This window comes from Periplaneta americana, chromosome 3, assembly GCF_040183065.1.
Source record: "Periplaneta americana isolate PAMFEO1 chromosome 3, P.americana_PAMFEO1_priV1, whole genome shotgun sequence".
In the NCBI taxonomy this organism is placed as follows: domain Eukaryota; kingdom Metazoa; phylum Arthropoda; class Insecta; order Blattodea; family Blattidae; genus Periplaneta; species Periplaneta americana.
This window is the reverse complement of record NC_091119.1, coordinates 10,518,237-10,536,736: the sequence shown is the minus strand read 5'-3', so window position 1 is coordinate 10,536,736 and position 18,500 is coordinate 10,518,237. Positions and strand designations below refer to the sequence as shown.

The 18,500-nt window shown below is 35.1% G+C and overlaps 2 protein-coding genes across 2 annotated transcripts in view; one reads left to right on the top strand and one right to left on the bottom strand.

Annotated features, from left to right (window-relative positions):
- Positions 1–2,614: 2,614 nt before the first annotated feature.
- Mettl3 (methyltransferase like 3) lies at positions 2,615–17,999 on the bottom strand. The gene is made up of 12 exons (XM_069819986.1): positions 17,870–17,999; positions 17,090–17,250; positions 16,919–16,999; positions 16,542–16,752; positions 15,061–15,331; positions 13,362–13,488; positions 10,756–10,927; positions 9,542–9,717; positions 7,541–7,685; positions 5,781–5,928; positions 4,221–4,399; positions 2,615–2,781 (listed from the first exon to the last, which is right to left on the bottom strand). Exons 2-12 carry the CDS (start codon positions 17,214–17,216, stop codon positions 2,670–2,672), a joined length of 1,749 nt encoding a protein of 582 aa, XP_069676087.1. The 5' UTR covers positions 17,217–17,250; positions 17,870–17,999; the 3' UTR covers positions 2,615–2,669.
- The window catches only part of LOC138695787 (lon protease homolog 2, peroxisomal-like), a 46,731-nt gene continuing 46,226 nt past the window's right edge, over positions 17,996–18,500 (top strand). Inside the window, exon 1 of the mRNA XM_069819985.1 lies at positions 17,996–18,267. Coding sequence (XP_069676086.1) covers positions 18,161–18,267 — 107 coding nt within the window. The 5' untranslated portion in view covers positions 17,996–18,160. The remainder of the gene's footprint in view (positions 18,268–18,500) is intronic.

Sequence of the window (18,500 nt, the reverse complement as noted above, 5' to 3'; positions counted from 1 at the left end):
ACTTGGGCATCGTGCCTCAAGTGAGAATTTGTGCCTCACTGACCTTCATCTTCACAGATCCCTTTCTTCCCTCACGCAGCTCCTAGGCGTGGGCAGGTTCTATATCAGTTTCATAAGCAATATCAGTGGTGGCATAATGGCATTATCAAAGCAGTGTGTACGCGTTAGAAAACGATTATTTCAAGAGAAATGGGAGGAAGAGTTTTTTTTTGCTGTTTAGAAGGGGAAAACATACGATGTATGTTATGCTCGAAAATCCTATTAGACATTAATAAATTTAATATACAACGACATTACTTACTCCTTATGTCATAAAGAACATGCTGAATTAGAAGGTAAGACAAATTAAATGTTATTTTCGTACTATTCCGAAGAAAATTTATGATCTTAACATTTGCATAGTATACTAAATACATTATACCTTAAACACGCTGCATTAAAAGGTACTAGGAATTAAATGTTGTTTGTACGTATTATTTTCAAAAGAAATTTATAAAAAAAAAAAAAATATATCAAATGTGCGTAGAAAACGAAATATGATTTTCTGAAATTATTTTAGGTTGAGAACGTGCAAATCTATTAAGTAATCTTGATAAATGCCAGAATATTCAAGAAAATAAACGTAGACAATGTGATGGAATATTATTGGCTAGTTCCGCAATTTCTCGCCTGTGATTTAAATCAATTCAATGATGGAGAAATAGTAAAGAGGTTTATGATTAAAGCTGCCGAATTAATGTGCCAAATTGAATAAAAGTTTTCGAGTCTCTCACGTTAACCAAGCGCTTTCCTAATAATTCGCCACTGACCGCCTGAGCGATTATGATAAGGTGACGCAGGTCACAGCAGTTTATATTTCCCATCCTACTCTGCAGTCTCCTCTCCCAGTAAACAAACTATTTCAAATAGAGTGCTTCACGTAACCGAAAATTGTGCCCATGTATGGTATAAAGTGTCTGTTACAGGAAAGATTAAATACAGCAAGATACCATTAAATTTCAGTTCTTGAAATATTGTACCTCATGATCTCTGTAGACAGATTAAAAGTAAGGGTGAGAGGGAAATGACGTGTGTGTTTTACTTGGGACAGAACATCGTGGAGACTGCTATGAATTGGGAATCAGTACAGGTATGTTCTTAATAGATTACCCACCCTATTATGTTTACTGTATTCTAAAAGAAATATTTATTTGTTTCAAATGCCTTTTCAGGAATTACATGGAGAAGAGAAATTCAAAAGGTGATAATATTGTATTGTCTTAACACAACTTGATTTGTTATGGTTGATGTTGAATTTGTATTACCCACCTTTTCCCTGCAAAACGGACAGCAATGGGGGTTAGGGAGGAAGCTTACACATACCAGTACTGTACGAGCTATTCCATCTCAAATCGACCGAAATATAGAGAAAATTGACCTTACAATTTCTAAATACAATGAAACTTTTTTGTACGTAGAGAACTGTGATACAATGCTTTGTGCAAAGTTTGAGGCATCAGAACTTCATAGTGTTTAAATTTAAAATATTTAAATTTATCGTATTTTCATAAAATTAGCAACTTTAAACTGTTGTAGTTCCGAAACCCTTTCACCCAATGATCAAAATCATGGTTTATTTTGATGCTGAGAAATTAAAGTTTATATCGACATATAAACAGATTTTCTTACTTTTTATGGAAATGGAGAAATTTAGATTTTTCCTCATTAAGACGCCTTTGCCACCAAAAAAATATTTTTAAAATAATTAGTTAGATTCCGCATTGAAAGTATAAATAAACACATATTTTTTACTGGTGCACCGTTGATAAGAAAGTATTGAAAATATCAAATAAAGAAAATAAATAGTACGCACGTGAACTAACCAGCTGACTGTGAGGCGGGAGCTAGCCGAGACAAGCAAGGCCAGTAGACATACACACGTGATGTGTCATCTAGCAGTCATGGCTGGGCTAGCTTTATCACAGGTTTTCATAAACATGGGAGTACAATGACGCCCAACGCTCACTTATCTTCAGCTCTCGGCCAGTGCGTGCGGTACTGCGCCATTCAAGTCTAGGCGTGTGAAAATAATCTATTTAATACCCTCGAAACTTATTACCATACCACTAAGCAAACAATGCCGAATCCCTCTTAATAATGCAAGGTTTTTCTCAATATTTTTTTTACATTTTTACAAATGGCAAAAAGCCTGAAAGTAAGTAAAATCAGATTATCTGTCTCTCTGTGTACAATAAAAATAAGGATTACTTCTTAACATAACCTACCAAATGTCAGCTTCAAAATGAGCTCCAGTTCAATGTTCTGCAGTAAATGGTTCCAGAGTTCTGAGCGCTGAAAGAGGCTTGTTTTTATAAAATACGCTAAATTTGTCGCTCAATAATACGAAAACCGTTTGACTTTCGATAGTATATTTTTTAAAATTCACTCCCCTCAGCACCTCGTATAAGTAGGGAAAAAATTAGAGTATAAAAAAATGCGAGGTTTTTTACTGATGGATTTCATATGAAATAGTCTCTTACTTGGAACTTGAAAGTATAGTTTATTAAATAAGTATTCTCTTACATAAACTTTCTCATTCACGCACAGGTGTATCAGGAAAATAATATTTAAAATCATGTTTTTGCATATATTGTTTATTTCTTTACTTTAAATTCTAATAAATATACATCTCATGATTTTGGTGGTGTCATACAATTTCCATCTGGGTATCGTTTTCTGAATGCCTGAATTAGTTCTGGGTCGACCAACCTTACACCGTCAACCTGGTTGCCAAGTGTTATCCTGAAATCATAATAAATGTAATTACATTTCAAAAAACACATTCAAATAAATAAGAGGGAAACTAGCTTTATTATTATGCTTCTTTCAATGTTGAAATAATATACTTATATTGAAGTACAATCGTCTTTCATGGTAGACAGTTTATTATAGAAATTCTTGAAGTCAAGCCTAGCCATGAATTATGGATCTTTAAGGACGATGAAAGATCCTTTGCTTTCTTCAGAAAGGCATTATAAAGCTGGGAGACTCATGTTGCGCATTTTATGGCAGTAAAAGAACTTTCTTTTGCTCACTGAAAGAGCAATAGGCAAAATTTTCCAGTCATTTTTCACCTATCATCTGGGGTAAATAATTTTTTTCTCTCTCAAGTGCCTCCTCTTGAGATTTGGGATTCTTCAAATTTATACAGGCCAGGAAGTTCCTCCTCAACATGTCAGGAGGTGTTACCAACCAACAAACCATAATAAAAAAAAAAACTATCGACTTGAAATTAGATCTCCTCCCATAATTTGAGGAAGTCAGCAAAAGACCAACTCCACACGGAGTTTCTTTGGAAGGAAAATAAGTTGATCATGAGCAAATTTTTATTCTACAACTTTCCTAATGAAAGCACTAATGTCTACAAGTAAGAAAAAAACAATCCTTACTACATTCTATGTAAAACATTATTGAGCCAATTAATAGATTCATGGCCAGTTTGTCCGTGTAATGTTTAATTTTGCTTAACGAATGTTAAATTAACAGTCTGTTTATTTTTAACGCTTTGTTAATGTATTTTCCATTTGTTCAACATAATTTTGTTTAAGATAACCAACACTTAACTATAACGTCTGTTGGCACTATTTTAACTACTCAACAGCAGTTGGTAATGATCCTACACATGTAAGACAATTTTTGATTGGCTAAAATTAATCTTTAAATTCTATATTATAGAGTGAGTCATGAAACTTGCATAAAATGACAACCTGTTATAGTAGGCCAAGCTCCATAAACAAACAGTTGACAAATGAAAGTTGTAGGTGACGTGCTGAATAATAATTACAAAGTAAGGTTATATTTCCTCATTGCTATTATGGATACGAAATACGAAAGAAATAAAATAGCACTGATGTATTTAAACAGTCCAAAGTATTTTTTAAATGTTATATTACCAGTCATATGCTAAACATTCCCTACAGAGAGACACAAAATATTAATTTCGCAACTTCTGTTCGAACAGCTGTGGAGACATCGGCCATATTTAACTAACTGTTAAACGAGTTAACTGCCCGAAATCCTACATTTAAAATTAACAAACTGTTAACAATCTGTTAAACCAAACTGATGTTGAAAACATACAATTTTATTAATTAACAAACTGTTTAGAGTTTAACAGTCGTTAAATTTTCTAACAACACTTGGAAAAACCAGCCAATAGTGTAGCATGATTTTTAACATACCAATTTGGCTGCACATTATGTGGACGACCAAACAGTTCTATTTTCCTTGTACCAGGCGAGAGGCGTTCTATGATGCCGTATATTTCATCAGGTTTGTGACTAGTTGCTCTCACTTCTGCCACTATCACATCACAGTCTAGGCCGCGGTTCAAATTGTCTGGATTGCCCTTCATTCCCACCTGCAGGAACACATACAATTACCATTCTATATGTTGTGTAGTATTAATAAAATCAGAGCGAGTTTGCTCTGTCAATAGAGTGACAATAAAGATTGGAAGTCCGGGAAGAGGCAAGATTTTTCTATCTCTCATAACTTGCAATGGAGCTAGGATTTTTTCTGACTGAGCACCAGATACCTGTGGTTTAAAGACAATATTAGAGGTGGCACTAACCACATGGCCTCTTGCTTATGGCATAATTCCTGAAGTATGGGAGTTCACCCTCTCTGCCTTAATAGTGTGCAAGGACACTTTAACTTAAAATAATACATACATTTAAAATACAGTATGTAGCTATTTCAATATAATATCAAGCTGCTGTAATTATTTTTAATAGCTCTATACTGGTGGGGGATAAATATAGCGTGAAACATAAGGGTGTTACTACACAGCTGAAACTCAGAACATATTAAATTGAAATAATAATACTTTATGCGTTATATATATTTACTGCAAGCAGAAATTTATATTTGTTAGATGCTTCGTTGGAATTCCTATGATTTGTTTGTTTTTCCTAAATCGTTACCGTCAATATTACATTTTCTAAAATTTTTGATTAAGAAAAAAAATAGGTAAAAGATCCTAGACTATGTTGTTGATGTAGTTCTTTAAAACATTCCAGGAAAAGAATCTAATGCAGATAATTAATTGTATATTTTATTATGTAAATGCTTTACGTTGCAAAAAAATACGCAAATCTGATATTATTTTTACAGGTAATTATTATCTATTTTAATATTCTGAACAGTGTTTTATGAAGTGTAATGTGTGTATATTAAGCATGAAAAGTTTTGTTCATTTAGGTTTTATAGTAGCCGAGATATAATAAAAATGAATTTCACTAAATTTTTGCAGGTGAAAGATGTACCCCCCCCCCCCTAATATGGGATACCTCTTTATTTCTCAATGTTCTTATTTCAATGAAATATTGTTTAAGGCCTCAAATATCCTGCCAGAGATTTAAGAAGCTCCATTTCATTTATTTGGATTTTGACCTCGTCTTTCACTTTTCTTATCCATTTCTTACTCCAGTATACTAACGTATTTCGTTATCTCATGAAACCTACTTGTGCATGAGGGGAAGAAAGTGGACTTGGAAACTACACTTTCACTTGCAGCTAGCTAGCAACCCCCTGCCATAAGGTTATTATGAGCTACAGTTCACGCATGCCTTTGATTTCACAACACTCATGAAAAAACTGAAAGCAGTATTATAAAACATCAGATAGGAATGTAATGACCTGATATCATAGTGTGATTTCATAATTTTTTGTATACTCATCGATCTAGAAGTTCTCACTTCTATGGTCAATGCAGTTTCTTGCTGATCAACAGTACTCACAAGACAGTGTTCCTTGCCATGGTTCAGCCAGTGTCCAGTTCTTCCAGTTCTGATAATTCTCTGCAGTTGATTGGTTTTGACCCAGATGATTTCATCCACCCGCTCATAACCCCACAATTTTAGGCACTCCCGACCCAATTCCATGGCTCTGAAATAGAACAAATTCCATATTTAAAAACTCGCCAAATTTCAAACCTCGACAATTAGCACAAAAATAATTTCTCCTCCAGGAATGAAACATTCATCTATAGAGCACATAAAATTTAACTCGGTTTCTTACTGAATGGTACAAAATTCGATAAGTAGCATCTTATGTAACATAAATAACAAAGAGGCTGTGGAGTATATTTTTTCCAAGTACATCAGTTTTCCTGCCTATTCTACCTTTCCTCTTATCGTCATAGTGATTGATAAAAGACAGCATTTGATGGTTCATGCAAGTGTATGAGGATAACTATTCCACTCAATTACAATTAGCCAGCACACTAACCACCGTGCAGACTAAATAGTTTCGGAACTAATGCTACAAGCAGTGTTTGATTCAGATATTTTTTCTCCAGCAGGGAAAGATATTTGTAGTAGTACTGGTGGTGTTGGTGGTGGTAGTAGTCGTAATTGCAATTATTATTATTGTTATCAGTGTTTTAATTCTAGGAAAGTTCAGAATAACACAGAGGGTTTAGAATTGAACGGGTTACATCAGCTTCTTGTTTATGTGGATGACTTGAATATGTTAGGAGAAAATCCACAAACGATTAGGAAATTTTACTTGAAGCATGTAAAGCGATAGGTTTGGAAGTAAATCCCGAAAAGACAAAGTATATGATTATGTCTCGTGACCAGAATATTGTACGACATGGAAACATAAAAATTGAAGATTTATCTTTCGAAGAGGTGGAAAAATTCAAATATCTTGGAGCAACAGTAACAAATATAAATGACACTCGGAAGGAAATTAAACACAGAATGAATATGGGAAATGCTTGTTATTATTCGGTTGAGAAGCTTTTGTCATCTAGTCTGCTGTCAAAAAACCTGAAAGTTAGAATTTATAAATCAGTTATATTACCAGTTGTTCTGTATGGTTGTGAAACTTGGACTCTCACTTTGAGAGAGGAACAGAGATTATGGGTGTTTGAGAATAAGGTGCTTAGGAAAATATTTGTGCCTAAAAGGGATGAAGTTACAGGAGAATGGAGAAAGTTACACAACACAGAACTGCACGCATTGTATTCTTCACCTGACATAATTAGGAACATTAAATCCAGACGTTTGAGATGGGCAGGGCATGTAGCACGTATGGGCGAATCCAGAAATGCATATAGAGTGTTAGTTGGGAGGCCAGAGGGGAAAAGACCTTTGGGGAGGCCGAGACTGGATTAATCTTGTTCAGGATAGGGACCAATGGCGGGCTTATGTGAGAGTGCCAATGAACCTCTGGGTTCCTTAAAAGCCAGTAAGTAAGAATGAAGAATTCCCCTTTGGTTAGAAGGATAAAATTGCATGTATCAGTACTGTTATCGCCATATGAAGAAAAAGAATAATAAAAGAAAGAGAAAGCTCTCCGTAATGTTGCGAAGTGAAATGAAACCTGAATTGGATGGGAAGGCGAAGAGGAGCGATACCAGTTTTTTTTTTTTTTTTCCAGAATTATTGTATTGATGGTTTGATTTCTATAAAGAAAGAATTGAAACGTGTCCACTTTTCTGACTTGTTTGATACTTGCCAGTAAACAAGGCTGTACAATTATTCATACAGACCTGCCAGTGACCCAAAGGAATATTAATCCATCATCTTGCAATGTAGGAATCCCAAGCTGTCTCATCTCATCATCACTCATAGTTCCATATGGCAGTTCCATGTGAATATCCCATGGAGGGTCAGCCATGATCACTGCAAACTTTCCTGTGGAAGTAAACATGAAGGTAAGGCATACCAGTCAAAAGAAATCCAAATCAGAATCACAGAATTAAACATACTCTAAATAAATTATAAAACGTCATTTCAAATCTGATTTATGGGGATAAAGAAGTTATATACACGTGTATTTCTTTCTAGCACTGAAAGAATCCACTTTATTGCAGTAGAGACAGGAGTTAGAATACTTGGTACACCGTGTGAAATTTGTAGTAGAGAGGTCATTTGTGGATTAGATTTTTCTGAGTACTTTTCCCTCCATTTTTATGCGACAATGTAGTCTTCAGAAAGAGTAATCACTAGGGCTAGGATTTTGATGAAATTGCATCTTTTTTTCTAGTAAGCCAGAAACATAGCTGCTTTAGTATTTATATGTTATGTGATAAACTGAGTGTTTTAAGACATATTTGTTAGGGCATTTTTTTGCCTGTTTCAACTCATAAGAGCATCTTTTGTTTTATTCCGGCATTTTTTAGGTATTTTCATTTAATTTTGGCCATAAATCCCCTTTATTAACGTAAAATAATGTTTATTTCCTTTTGATATTTTCTCTTCATATTTTGTCCATTAATACCCATTTATTTTTTATAATATTTTAATCGTTTTTCTACACAAATATTGCCATTTTAACGTAGTACACCCCATGTAATGAATGGATCTGCCCAATCACCCCTTCAATGTAGACTCCTCTATGCCTGCTAGTTCCGGATAAGAGTGGCCTTGTGATGGGCTACATGGAAACTACATCAGGTAAAATAATTAATTAAAGTGTACCACTTACAAAAAATTATGTAAAGTTAAATAAACTTAAATGTTGGTACTAGAATTTAATTACTAGTGTAAATATTAAGTAGTACAAAACTCCTTTTCATACTAAGCCAATTATGTAAGATCAATTTTAGAGCATTTTAAGGTCATTTATGTAAAATTTTTAGGTCATAAATGCATTGTTTTTAGGACATTTTTTCATGATTTATAGGTCATCAAAATTCTAGCCCTAGTAATTACTGATGCCTGCCACTTAACCCGAGGTTCATGGGTTCAAAACTGGCCGAGGCCAATAAAAGCTCTTAGCATGGCTTTCTTTGGAGAGCAAGTAAAGCTGAAAAGTTCTTATGGACTAACAGAACATGAAACAACTCTGTTCCTGGAAAAATTTACTGGGCATTCATCACTCGCGTCAAAATTCAATTCTGGAGGTTCACAGTGGGCTTCAGGAATTATTTACCGTAAGTTTTATGCCTACATAAAATTTCTACTCTGCCATCATTGGTTGTAATTAATTTCGCCTTTCACATGCTAGAGTAAAAAATATTAAATACTTAGCTTTAATGTCCCGCGCCGTGGCATTGTGGTCTAAGGCATCCTGCCTAGGACTCGCATTACGGAATGCACACTAGTTTGAGTCCTCATGGGGGAAGAAATTTTCTCATGAAATTTCAGCCAGTGTATGGGACTGGTGCCCACCCAGCATCGTGATGCACTTGGGGAGCTACGATAGGTAGCGAAATCCGGTTATGCAAACCAGCTATAACGGCTGGGGGGCTCATCGTGCTAATCACACAATACCTCCATTCTGGTTGGATGATCGTCTACCTCTGCTTCGGCATGTGGCCATGAGGCCAGCAGCCGACTGGTCGGTCTTGGCCCCTCGTGGGCTGTAGCGCCACGGATTATTATTATTACTTAGCTTTAAATAATTTTAATTGTAAACTGATGTTATGAAGATGTGGGTTCTATTGAATTTTAATAGAACATTGTTATAATTCGAGGTCAGGATCTTGATGCGGGTTAGATATATATTTATTATGTTTAAGAGGGGTGGCAGCTTGTGGTTAACTTGCCTAATACTGTCATGTCCAAGTAGCGGAGATCACACTGCACCCACTGAGGAGGGTAGAGAATCGTCATGTCTTGCTGCGTTCGTCCTAGAGCCTTGACTTCAACACTCTCTACCTTGTTGCCACCAGCTTCCTTTGGAAACTGCACTGTTGGTCCATCTACTTCATAGTGAACATATCTGAAAACAATAATTGTTCCTCCTATGTACTTCTCTTACACTAACAACCAACTTCATAAATTACAATAATTATGTTGCTTAAGTATGAGTTGAAACGTTCATGGTGATCAATGTGGTGCGAGATTTTTTAATATTTTGCAATATAAAGACATCCAACATTTCGAAGCTATGTACGGCTCCATCATCTGGAAAGACAAGGGACAGTAGTAGGATGATCTTAGTTAGTGCTACTGTGCAAAAAGGAAACTTCCTTGCTGCCTATGAAATAAGATGAATATGACTATAAACATTTGTCTCTAAGGCTGCAAAAGGGTATCTGTCGAATACAGAGGGGAGAGCCATTAATCCTTCCCATTGAAGGCTTCAAGGAACCAACCTGGACAAATACCCAATGTCCCATCCCTACCTTCCCGTGGTGCAGCTGTTAGTAAGCATAATTTTACAAGGGAGGGGCTACTCATCAATTAGCACTGGTCAGCTTGATGAGTTAATGACTGAATTTGGTATAACTTTCCTCTATCCAATACCTAATTCCCTCTTTACCCTTTCCTATCCAGTCCTCTGACTGAACTCTTACTTTCTTCGACCCCGACGGTATTAGAGCATTCGAGGCCTAGGGGTTCATTTCCCTTTCCTTCCTTCTCTTTCTACTTTTTTGTTCCTAGTGCTGACCTGCTATGGCACTAAAATCGTCCTCCAGTGGCTTAAGGAGGGAAAGCTGGTGATCAACAAGATCTCCCAGCTAGGTCCAATGGACCCGTTGACCAACAGCAGGTGTGGTCCTCCAGACATTCTGGGGGTTGTGTGTGAATGAAGTAGCCACCAAAATATTAAAATATGGTGTTCACTTAAATCGGCTACAACTTGCCATTTTCAAAATCTGTGCTTCAGTGGCTAACCATGACAATATCTTTGAAAAATATTGGAGTGCAAGAGGTCAAATGACTTTATTGTAAAACGCCTGGCATTAGAAAACAACAACTATAAACATTTGTCTCTAGAAAGACGACATGGCACTGACGATGTAATATGTCATACTTGCAAGTATCCATGTGAAAACAGGTGTTGAGGAAGGAACAGTCTCCCAGGCTTTCATCTGTGTGCTTCTGTATTATTTTCTTAAAGTGCAGTTTCTTGCAGGGCTCTGCCGAATTTACTTTTGTACACTCGACCTTCGTTCCGTGTGGACAGAACTCCATCACTTGCGCACCTGTTAAGTAAACAAATGAATAATAATTTTCAACAACAAAACGTGCAGTTTTAACTAATAAGTTACAAACAATAGTGAACTGTATATTATTTAGTGTAAAATTTATTCTCTCTTAGGCATTTTATCCGTATCAGGGTTCGTTATTTCAGGAAATTTCAGCCTGAAACATTAGACAGAAATAGGCGAAACTCATCTATATATATAATTTGAACTGGTAATGGAAATTACGGGAAAATGGCTGAACGGATTTTAATAAATGGCCCCTCATTTTGAAGCCTGGAACCCAAAGTTTTTCGGAAAAATAGTAGTTTTCAGTGAAATGTCAATTTTCCTACATAATTTTCCTATTTTCCAAAATCCATCTGCCGTCAGTTTTGAGAACTAGCTAATTGCATTCAGGAGAAGCGAAGCGAGCATCAAGTCGGCCGTGTTGCATTTCAGAATAAAACAAAACACACACTACAGTAAACAATATTACACGAAGGCCATGATCTGCAAGAATGCTGACATATTCAAATTAAATTGGTTATTAAAAACTTAACTTACTAAAAATAATTTACAGGTTCGATTCTGTGGTGTGTAATTTTCTGGGTACAGCTGTGTATTGGATATTAAAAACTACAAAATTTGAGGTGGTATGATGACATTATTACTATTAGAAATGAAATATTATTGTAGTTAATGCCGTGATGTGACTATTTTTTCATTAATTATACATATTAATGCTATATTGATGATATGAAAGTGAAACGTTTTGGGGTTATATAAGTAGATGTAGGGAATAACTTAAATTAGATTTTGATTTCTATATTTTACTGAGTGGCGGCTATATAGTACATATAGTATATGTTACTGAAAGCTATAAAACTTACGTAAGATAATAATATTATTAAAAATCAAATATTTTTATAGTTATTAATCAAGTGGGGTTGGGTCTTTTTCGTATATTTAATGGCGGTGTGGTGTAGATATTTATATGCATGGTTCTCTTCAGTATTGGCTCGAGAGAGAGTGTCTTTCATTATTATGGAAGCAAATAACTTTCAGACTGTCTGGTATTCTTCATTGAAAATAAATTTGAAAAATGTTTATTTGAACGTCTAATGAACTTAGTTTGCAGCATTTGCTGCACAAGCCACTAGTATAATATAAAGTTAGTAAGATACTAAATTTCGATCTAAGGCAATATAGGACAATAGACAAATATCCATCCAGATTAGTATTTGAAACAGCTGTGGCCTTCACACAGTGTTTAAGGTTTATCTTACTGTGACATTTAGCTTAAATTTTGAACTAAAATAAGTAGTGCTCAATATTGCGTTATTTAGTCGCAATTATCTTTGAAAGAACAGATGTTCATCAATTCTGCTTCCAGTTTTCTGAGCTGAATTTTTTCCATACTATAATGAAACTTCGATTATTGTCGAAATTATAACTAAAGCCGTTGTTTTTGACGGAAATTAAGTCTTAAAAGTTATTACAAGAAGCAAGATGATTCAGCCACTTCAGAACCCAGCCAACCAATTAAAAAACACGGACATCATTTACTTCACGGACTTTCATTTCTCAAGACCACGAAGAACACTGCATTCTAGTATAACCAATGCTGTAATTGGGCCGTAACACAGTTCCAGTAAAAATAATACAGACGTGGACAAATTATTAGCAAAACTGAAGATTTTTATTATATATTTTTACAAAATATGATTCTTCAATTCTGACTACAGTTGACATTTTTGCGTATTTCCAAATTATTAGCAAAATTGAAGATTTGTATTGTATATTTTTAGAAAATTTGACTCTTCAATTTGGACTACATTTGATATTTTTGCATATTTACAAATTATTGGCAAAACTGAAGATTTTTATTATATATTTTTACCAAATTCAACTCTTCAATTTGGACTACAGTTCACATTTTGGATATTTACAAATTATTAGCAAAACTGAAGATTTTTATTTTATATTTTGACAAAATTTGACTCTTCAATTTTGACTGCAGTTGACATTTTTGCATATTTATAAATTTTTAGCAAAATTAAAGATTTTTATTATGTATTTTTACAAAATGTGGCTCTTCAATTTAAACTACAGTTACATTTTTGCATATTTCTGTCTACTATAATGATGGAAATATGAAAATTGTCAACTGTAGTCTAAATTGAAAAGTCAAATTTTGTAAACAGAATTATCATAAAAATCGTCAATTTTGATAATAATTTGTCCACGTCTGTATTAGGGTTCCACAGTTCTAGTATAAATACAGGAAGCAACTGATTAAGTAATGTCGGGGCTCCTGAAATAGCAGAGTTTCAGTACAAGTTTTTTTCAACTACAGCATTGAGTACAACTATCATGAAATAAAAAAAAAAAATAGAGAAAAAGTTACTAACATGTGCATCACATTAGTTTTTGTCTTGAAAAGTACTCTTACCACCTTGTGACCGAAACCTCTCAGCCAGTGACCTCTCTTTTGCTGTTGGCTTGCTCAGTAAATCTAGAATCTCTTCACCAACTTTTTTATTTTCTTTCTCACGTATTGATGGCATTGACAACAATGACTGTAAGAGAAAAATTTTAATTAAATACATTTACATCATTTTTTTTTTTTTTTCGTGAAGCTAAAATTATCAGTATTAATGAAGGTAATATTCCCTTTGCGATGTATGCAATATAGTATAATTTTCATTTTTAGTTGGTTATTTAACCATGCTGTATGAACAAGTAGGTTATGTAGTGTCGATAGGATTAGTGAGTGCGAGATGAGGCCGAAAATTCGCCAAAGATTACCTGACATTTGCTTCATAGTTACAGAAAACCTTGGAAAAAACCAAACCAGGTAATCAGTCCAAGTGGGAATCGAACCCATGCCCGAGTGCAACTCCGCATCGGCAAGCAAGCGCCACAGCCTACTGAGCTATGCTGGTGATGCAACATACTTACTTACTTACTTACTGGCTTTTAAGGAACCTGGAGGTTCATTGCCGCCCTCACATAAGCCCTCTATCGGTCCCTATCCTGAGCAAGATTAATCCAGTCTCTACCATCATATCCCACCTCCCTAAAATACATTTTAATATTATCTTCCCATCTACGTCTCGGCCTCCCTAAAGATCTTTTTTCCTCCGGCCTCCCAACTAACACTCTATATGCATTTCTGGATTCGCCCATACGTGCTAAATACCCTACCCATCTCAAACGTCTGGATTTAATGTTCCTAATTATGTCAGGTGAAGAATACAATGCGTGCAGTTCTGTGTTGTGTAACTTTCTCCATTCTCCTGTAACTTCATCCCTCTTAGCCCCAAATATTTTTCTAAGCACCTTATTCTCAAATACCCTTAACCTATGTTCCTCTCTCAAAGTGAGAGTCCAAGTTTCACAATCATAAAGATCAACCGGTAATATAACTGTTTTATAAATTCTAACTTTCAGATTTTTTGACAGCAGACTGGATGACAAAAGCTTGTCAACGGAATAATAACAGGCATTTCCCATATTTATTCTGCGTTTAATTTCCTCCCGAGTATCATTTATATTTGTTACTGTTGCTCCAAGATATTTGAACTTCTCCACCTCTTCAAAAGATAAATTTTCAATTTTTATATTTTCATTTCGTATAATATTCTCGTCACTTTGTCTTTTCGGGATTTACTTCCAAACCTATCTCTTTACTTGCTTCCAGTAAAATTCCCGCGTTTTCCCTAATCGTTTGTGGATTTTCTCCTAACATATTCAGTCATCCGCATAGACAAGCAGCTGATGTAACCTGTTCAATTCCAAACCCTCTGTGTTATCCTGGACTTTCCTAATGGCATACTCTAGAGCAAAGTTAAAAAGTAAAGGTGATAGTGCATCTCCTTGCTTTAGCCCGCAGTGAATTGGAAACACATCTGACAGAAACATACTTTTACTCTGGCAAGAAGTTACAATCTAAAGAACCGTACCTAGCTATAATATTAAAATTCTCATGAAAATTGTATTTTACAACACATTCGAATTTGAACAACATTATCAATAAAATTAATTTTCTGACAGTATCTGGAAAATTCTGGTACTGTTCCTCTTCACAACATTAGTTTCGCTAGAACTATTCATCCCAAGAGGAATAACCTTCTTCTATCTCCCTTTACCATGATATCTGCAGCAGCTTTAGGATCTTTCTTCTCCTTTTTCTTCTCATCTTTGTCGGGAGCTACAACCTTAGCAGCCTTTGGAGCTGGCTCGCTCTCAACTTCGCCTTCCCCTCTCCTCTTTTTAGCCCCCTCATCTGCAGGTTGTTCATCTCCTGGTTCTGACTGTACTTCATCTGCCTCTACTTCGTTCACCATGGCAACCAACTTTGTGTGCTCAGCAGACACTACCTCCAAGAATGTCTTCCCATCCTTACTGCCGTCTTTAACACTGAAATGGAATATTACTTAAAACAGAGTTTTACACTGAAAAATGACACATTTATATTCTGGAACATGACCTCATGGTAGATCAATGCTAATGCACTGGGTTTACAAGGCAGGGGACTTGGGTTCAAATCCCGGTTGTCAAGGCAACAAAGGGGTTTTCTCCAGGTACTTCGGTTCCCCTGTGACATCCCAACAATTCTCCATTATCATCATTTTTCATTACGAGCGTAATGTGAACACATTGCTTGTGGTGCACTCTGGATAGTCTCTGACGAACTAAGTACCTTATGCTTCTCAGCACTAGCAACATCTATGAACACGATCATAGAATCAGAGTGAATAATGGCAAGTTAAAGGACCAGCAATAAGAAGTGCAAACAAGATTTTTAGCTAAGTTGGTATATACTGGTCAGAATGGTAAGTTATATTTTATTATAGTATCTACATAGAAAAAGAAATTAGCTTTAAAGAAAAAACAAACTTCAGCAATATAAAGAAATCGTAGCAATAGGTAGTATTTTCTTTAACAATGGTCTGAACTACAGAGGTTATTCACTGTCAAAATTCAAGAAATGGCCAATACATTTTGCCAGGCGTCCTCTACGACATAGGATACACAGCTTTACTTCCTTCCCAGAATCTTAGCTCCAATGACTAGCACAGTAACAACACCATTGAGAACAACTACAAAGAGTGAAGAAAGAAACAAGAGAAGTACGAATCAAAACAGCATGTGATACTTAAGGGTCCTATGCATAGACATTTCGCTAGCCCGCGCTACGAGCGTGCTAAACTAGCCCCGCGCTATCAACTGATTACTTGTACAGGATTCATATCATATCATATCGCTAACACTGGTTTATGAATACGAAAAACGTTAGTTCGCTGATCATCCACCGGAAGCCCGCGCTAAGAATGTCTGTGAATATGGCCCTAAATATTTAGAGAAAATCACAATGCTGTGACCTTAAGGAATATGACAGTTATGTTCCTTCAATAAGAAAAGTTATAGTTTCTATACCGAAATTCAAACTAATCAATTATAATCACTCAATAGATCAATAGAACAGTCCAATATTTAAAGTTAATTTAAAATTTTTTAAAGAAAATCGAAGTAAAAGATCTATGGGGAGGGGGGGATGACAATGCAAGTAGTGGGATCCAACAATGAACAAGTGTTCAAGCTTAGAGTTGCCTAACACATTACCCACACTATAAGCTGCTGGGTGGTAAATTTCTGCAGCAGGTTGACCACGGCAATATGAAAGACATGGCGTCCTAACTGCTTCCCAACAGCTGCTGCAAGTTCTCTCGATGTTGTTGGTAGTGCAAGAGACACTTCACTCAGGCAACGCAGTAATCTTTTTTCAATTTCTGGATCTGGTTTCATCGCATCTTCTGGCTCCGCTTCTTCTGTTTCATCTAAAGCGATTGCATTGGAATAATAAGTATAAAAATGAGTAATTAAAATACATTTTGAACTAAAGATAATTTAATTAGCCTATTCTGCTAACAACAGTGATCCACTAATCGTGTTAGTATTAATGTCAATTATTCTGAATATGACAATACAAAATACTGGCTATACCTTTAACTTGTGTTACAGGAGATGGTGCTCCACTTGTACTTCCTTCTGAAGACAGAACTTTAGACAGAGAAGAACTGACATCTGAAATAAAATATAGCCTACAATAAAATAGAAAAATCGATAAAAATGCCGGTCAAAAATGATTATGTTCTATACTCTTAACACATGAACCTGATGCCAAAGCCCCTCCAGATTGATTTAAGATATCTTGGCGTTCTTTCTTCCTTTTTTGCAACTTCTCTCGAAGACTGTTCCGTTTACTCTTAATAGCCTGTATTTCTTCCCAGGCGTCTGACATGGTGACTAATAAGAAAATTTGCTTTAAAAAGTCTCTAGAAAAGAAAAAAATGGACAGCATTATTAAAATATTTATTTACCTACTGTACAAGCAATATTAAACTTCAAGTTTTCTTATTTCAGCTACAATTTACAGATCTAATTCAGCCTTGGTTAAACTCTGTATTTATTCGTTCAACTTTTGATACAGCATAATTCTTATTTAACATTAAAACACAAACAGGCAGCTAATTAATGTCTTCATCAGGTAGGCCTACACCTGCATAAAATTAGGACCTATATGTTCTAAAAGCAATTTGCACATTAAATTGTAATTGCTTGGAAAATGAAACTGAATAAGCTTCATCCATTCTTTTTGATTGTTTTATATTCAACAGGCATTAAACAAAGAATTCGTCCCCTATTCTAAGAAACAAATGCATTTTAAAAAGGTGTTATTTCAATAAACTGTCGCATAATAAGGACATTTTCAGTCACTGCGTACAATTCTAAACGAAAAATATTTATTTTTAATGCAGTAGATTTATACTACATCACCAAGATAACACTATTATGTAGACCTAAGATGAAATTGAGAAGGAAAACCGACATGAGGAAGTACAATCCCTGAGATCCTACAACTTGTTCAATTTCATTTTACCATCATGTTCTTACCTTTTAAATTTTAAGCGTTGATATTATGACATATTTCTATTTCTCATCATTACAATACTGTGCACCATCACTTTATGATCCACATTCGTAATTTTGATAGTAAACATAAATATTGACTTGAATATATTTCACTCATTTATCAACAGAGTGCTCTAGTGCTTGGACATTCATCACGCACAGCTGATCAGTTCGTGTAGTGCTGTTAAATGCGAAGTTGTGGATTGTGGTGATTCAGCGCAATTTTAAGTTTGTATCTGTTTCTGTAACACTAGTTATTGCATATTTTCAAAAATGTCATCAATAATGAGTATTCCTCGTCAAATTCCACTACTTGTTGTTGACGAGAAAGTACTTTTACCAGGTTCATCAATGAAAATACCTGTTACAAATTCACGAAAGTAAGTGTCACTATGTTTTTGTTTAGACAAGTAATTAGTCGGTATGATTACTTTAAATGACATTTCGCTATTGTCATCAGCATTGCTCACAAATAAATAACTTTCGAAAATAAAACGTTAATACAATTTGTTACTTGTGTCGGTCCCTTGTGTCTTTAAAGTTTTTTTTAGCAACAAATGTAGTACTGTACACGATTTGTCCTTTGAGTATGAAAACGTGACAAAGTTCAAAT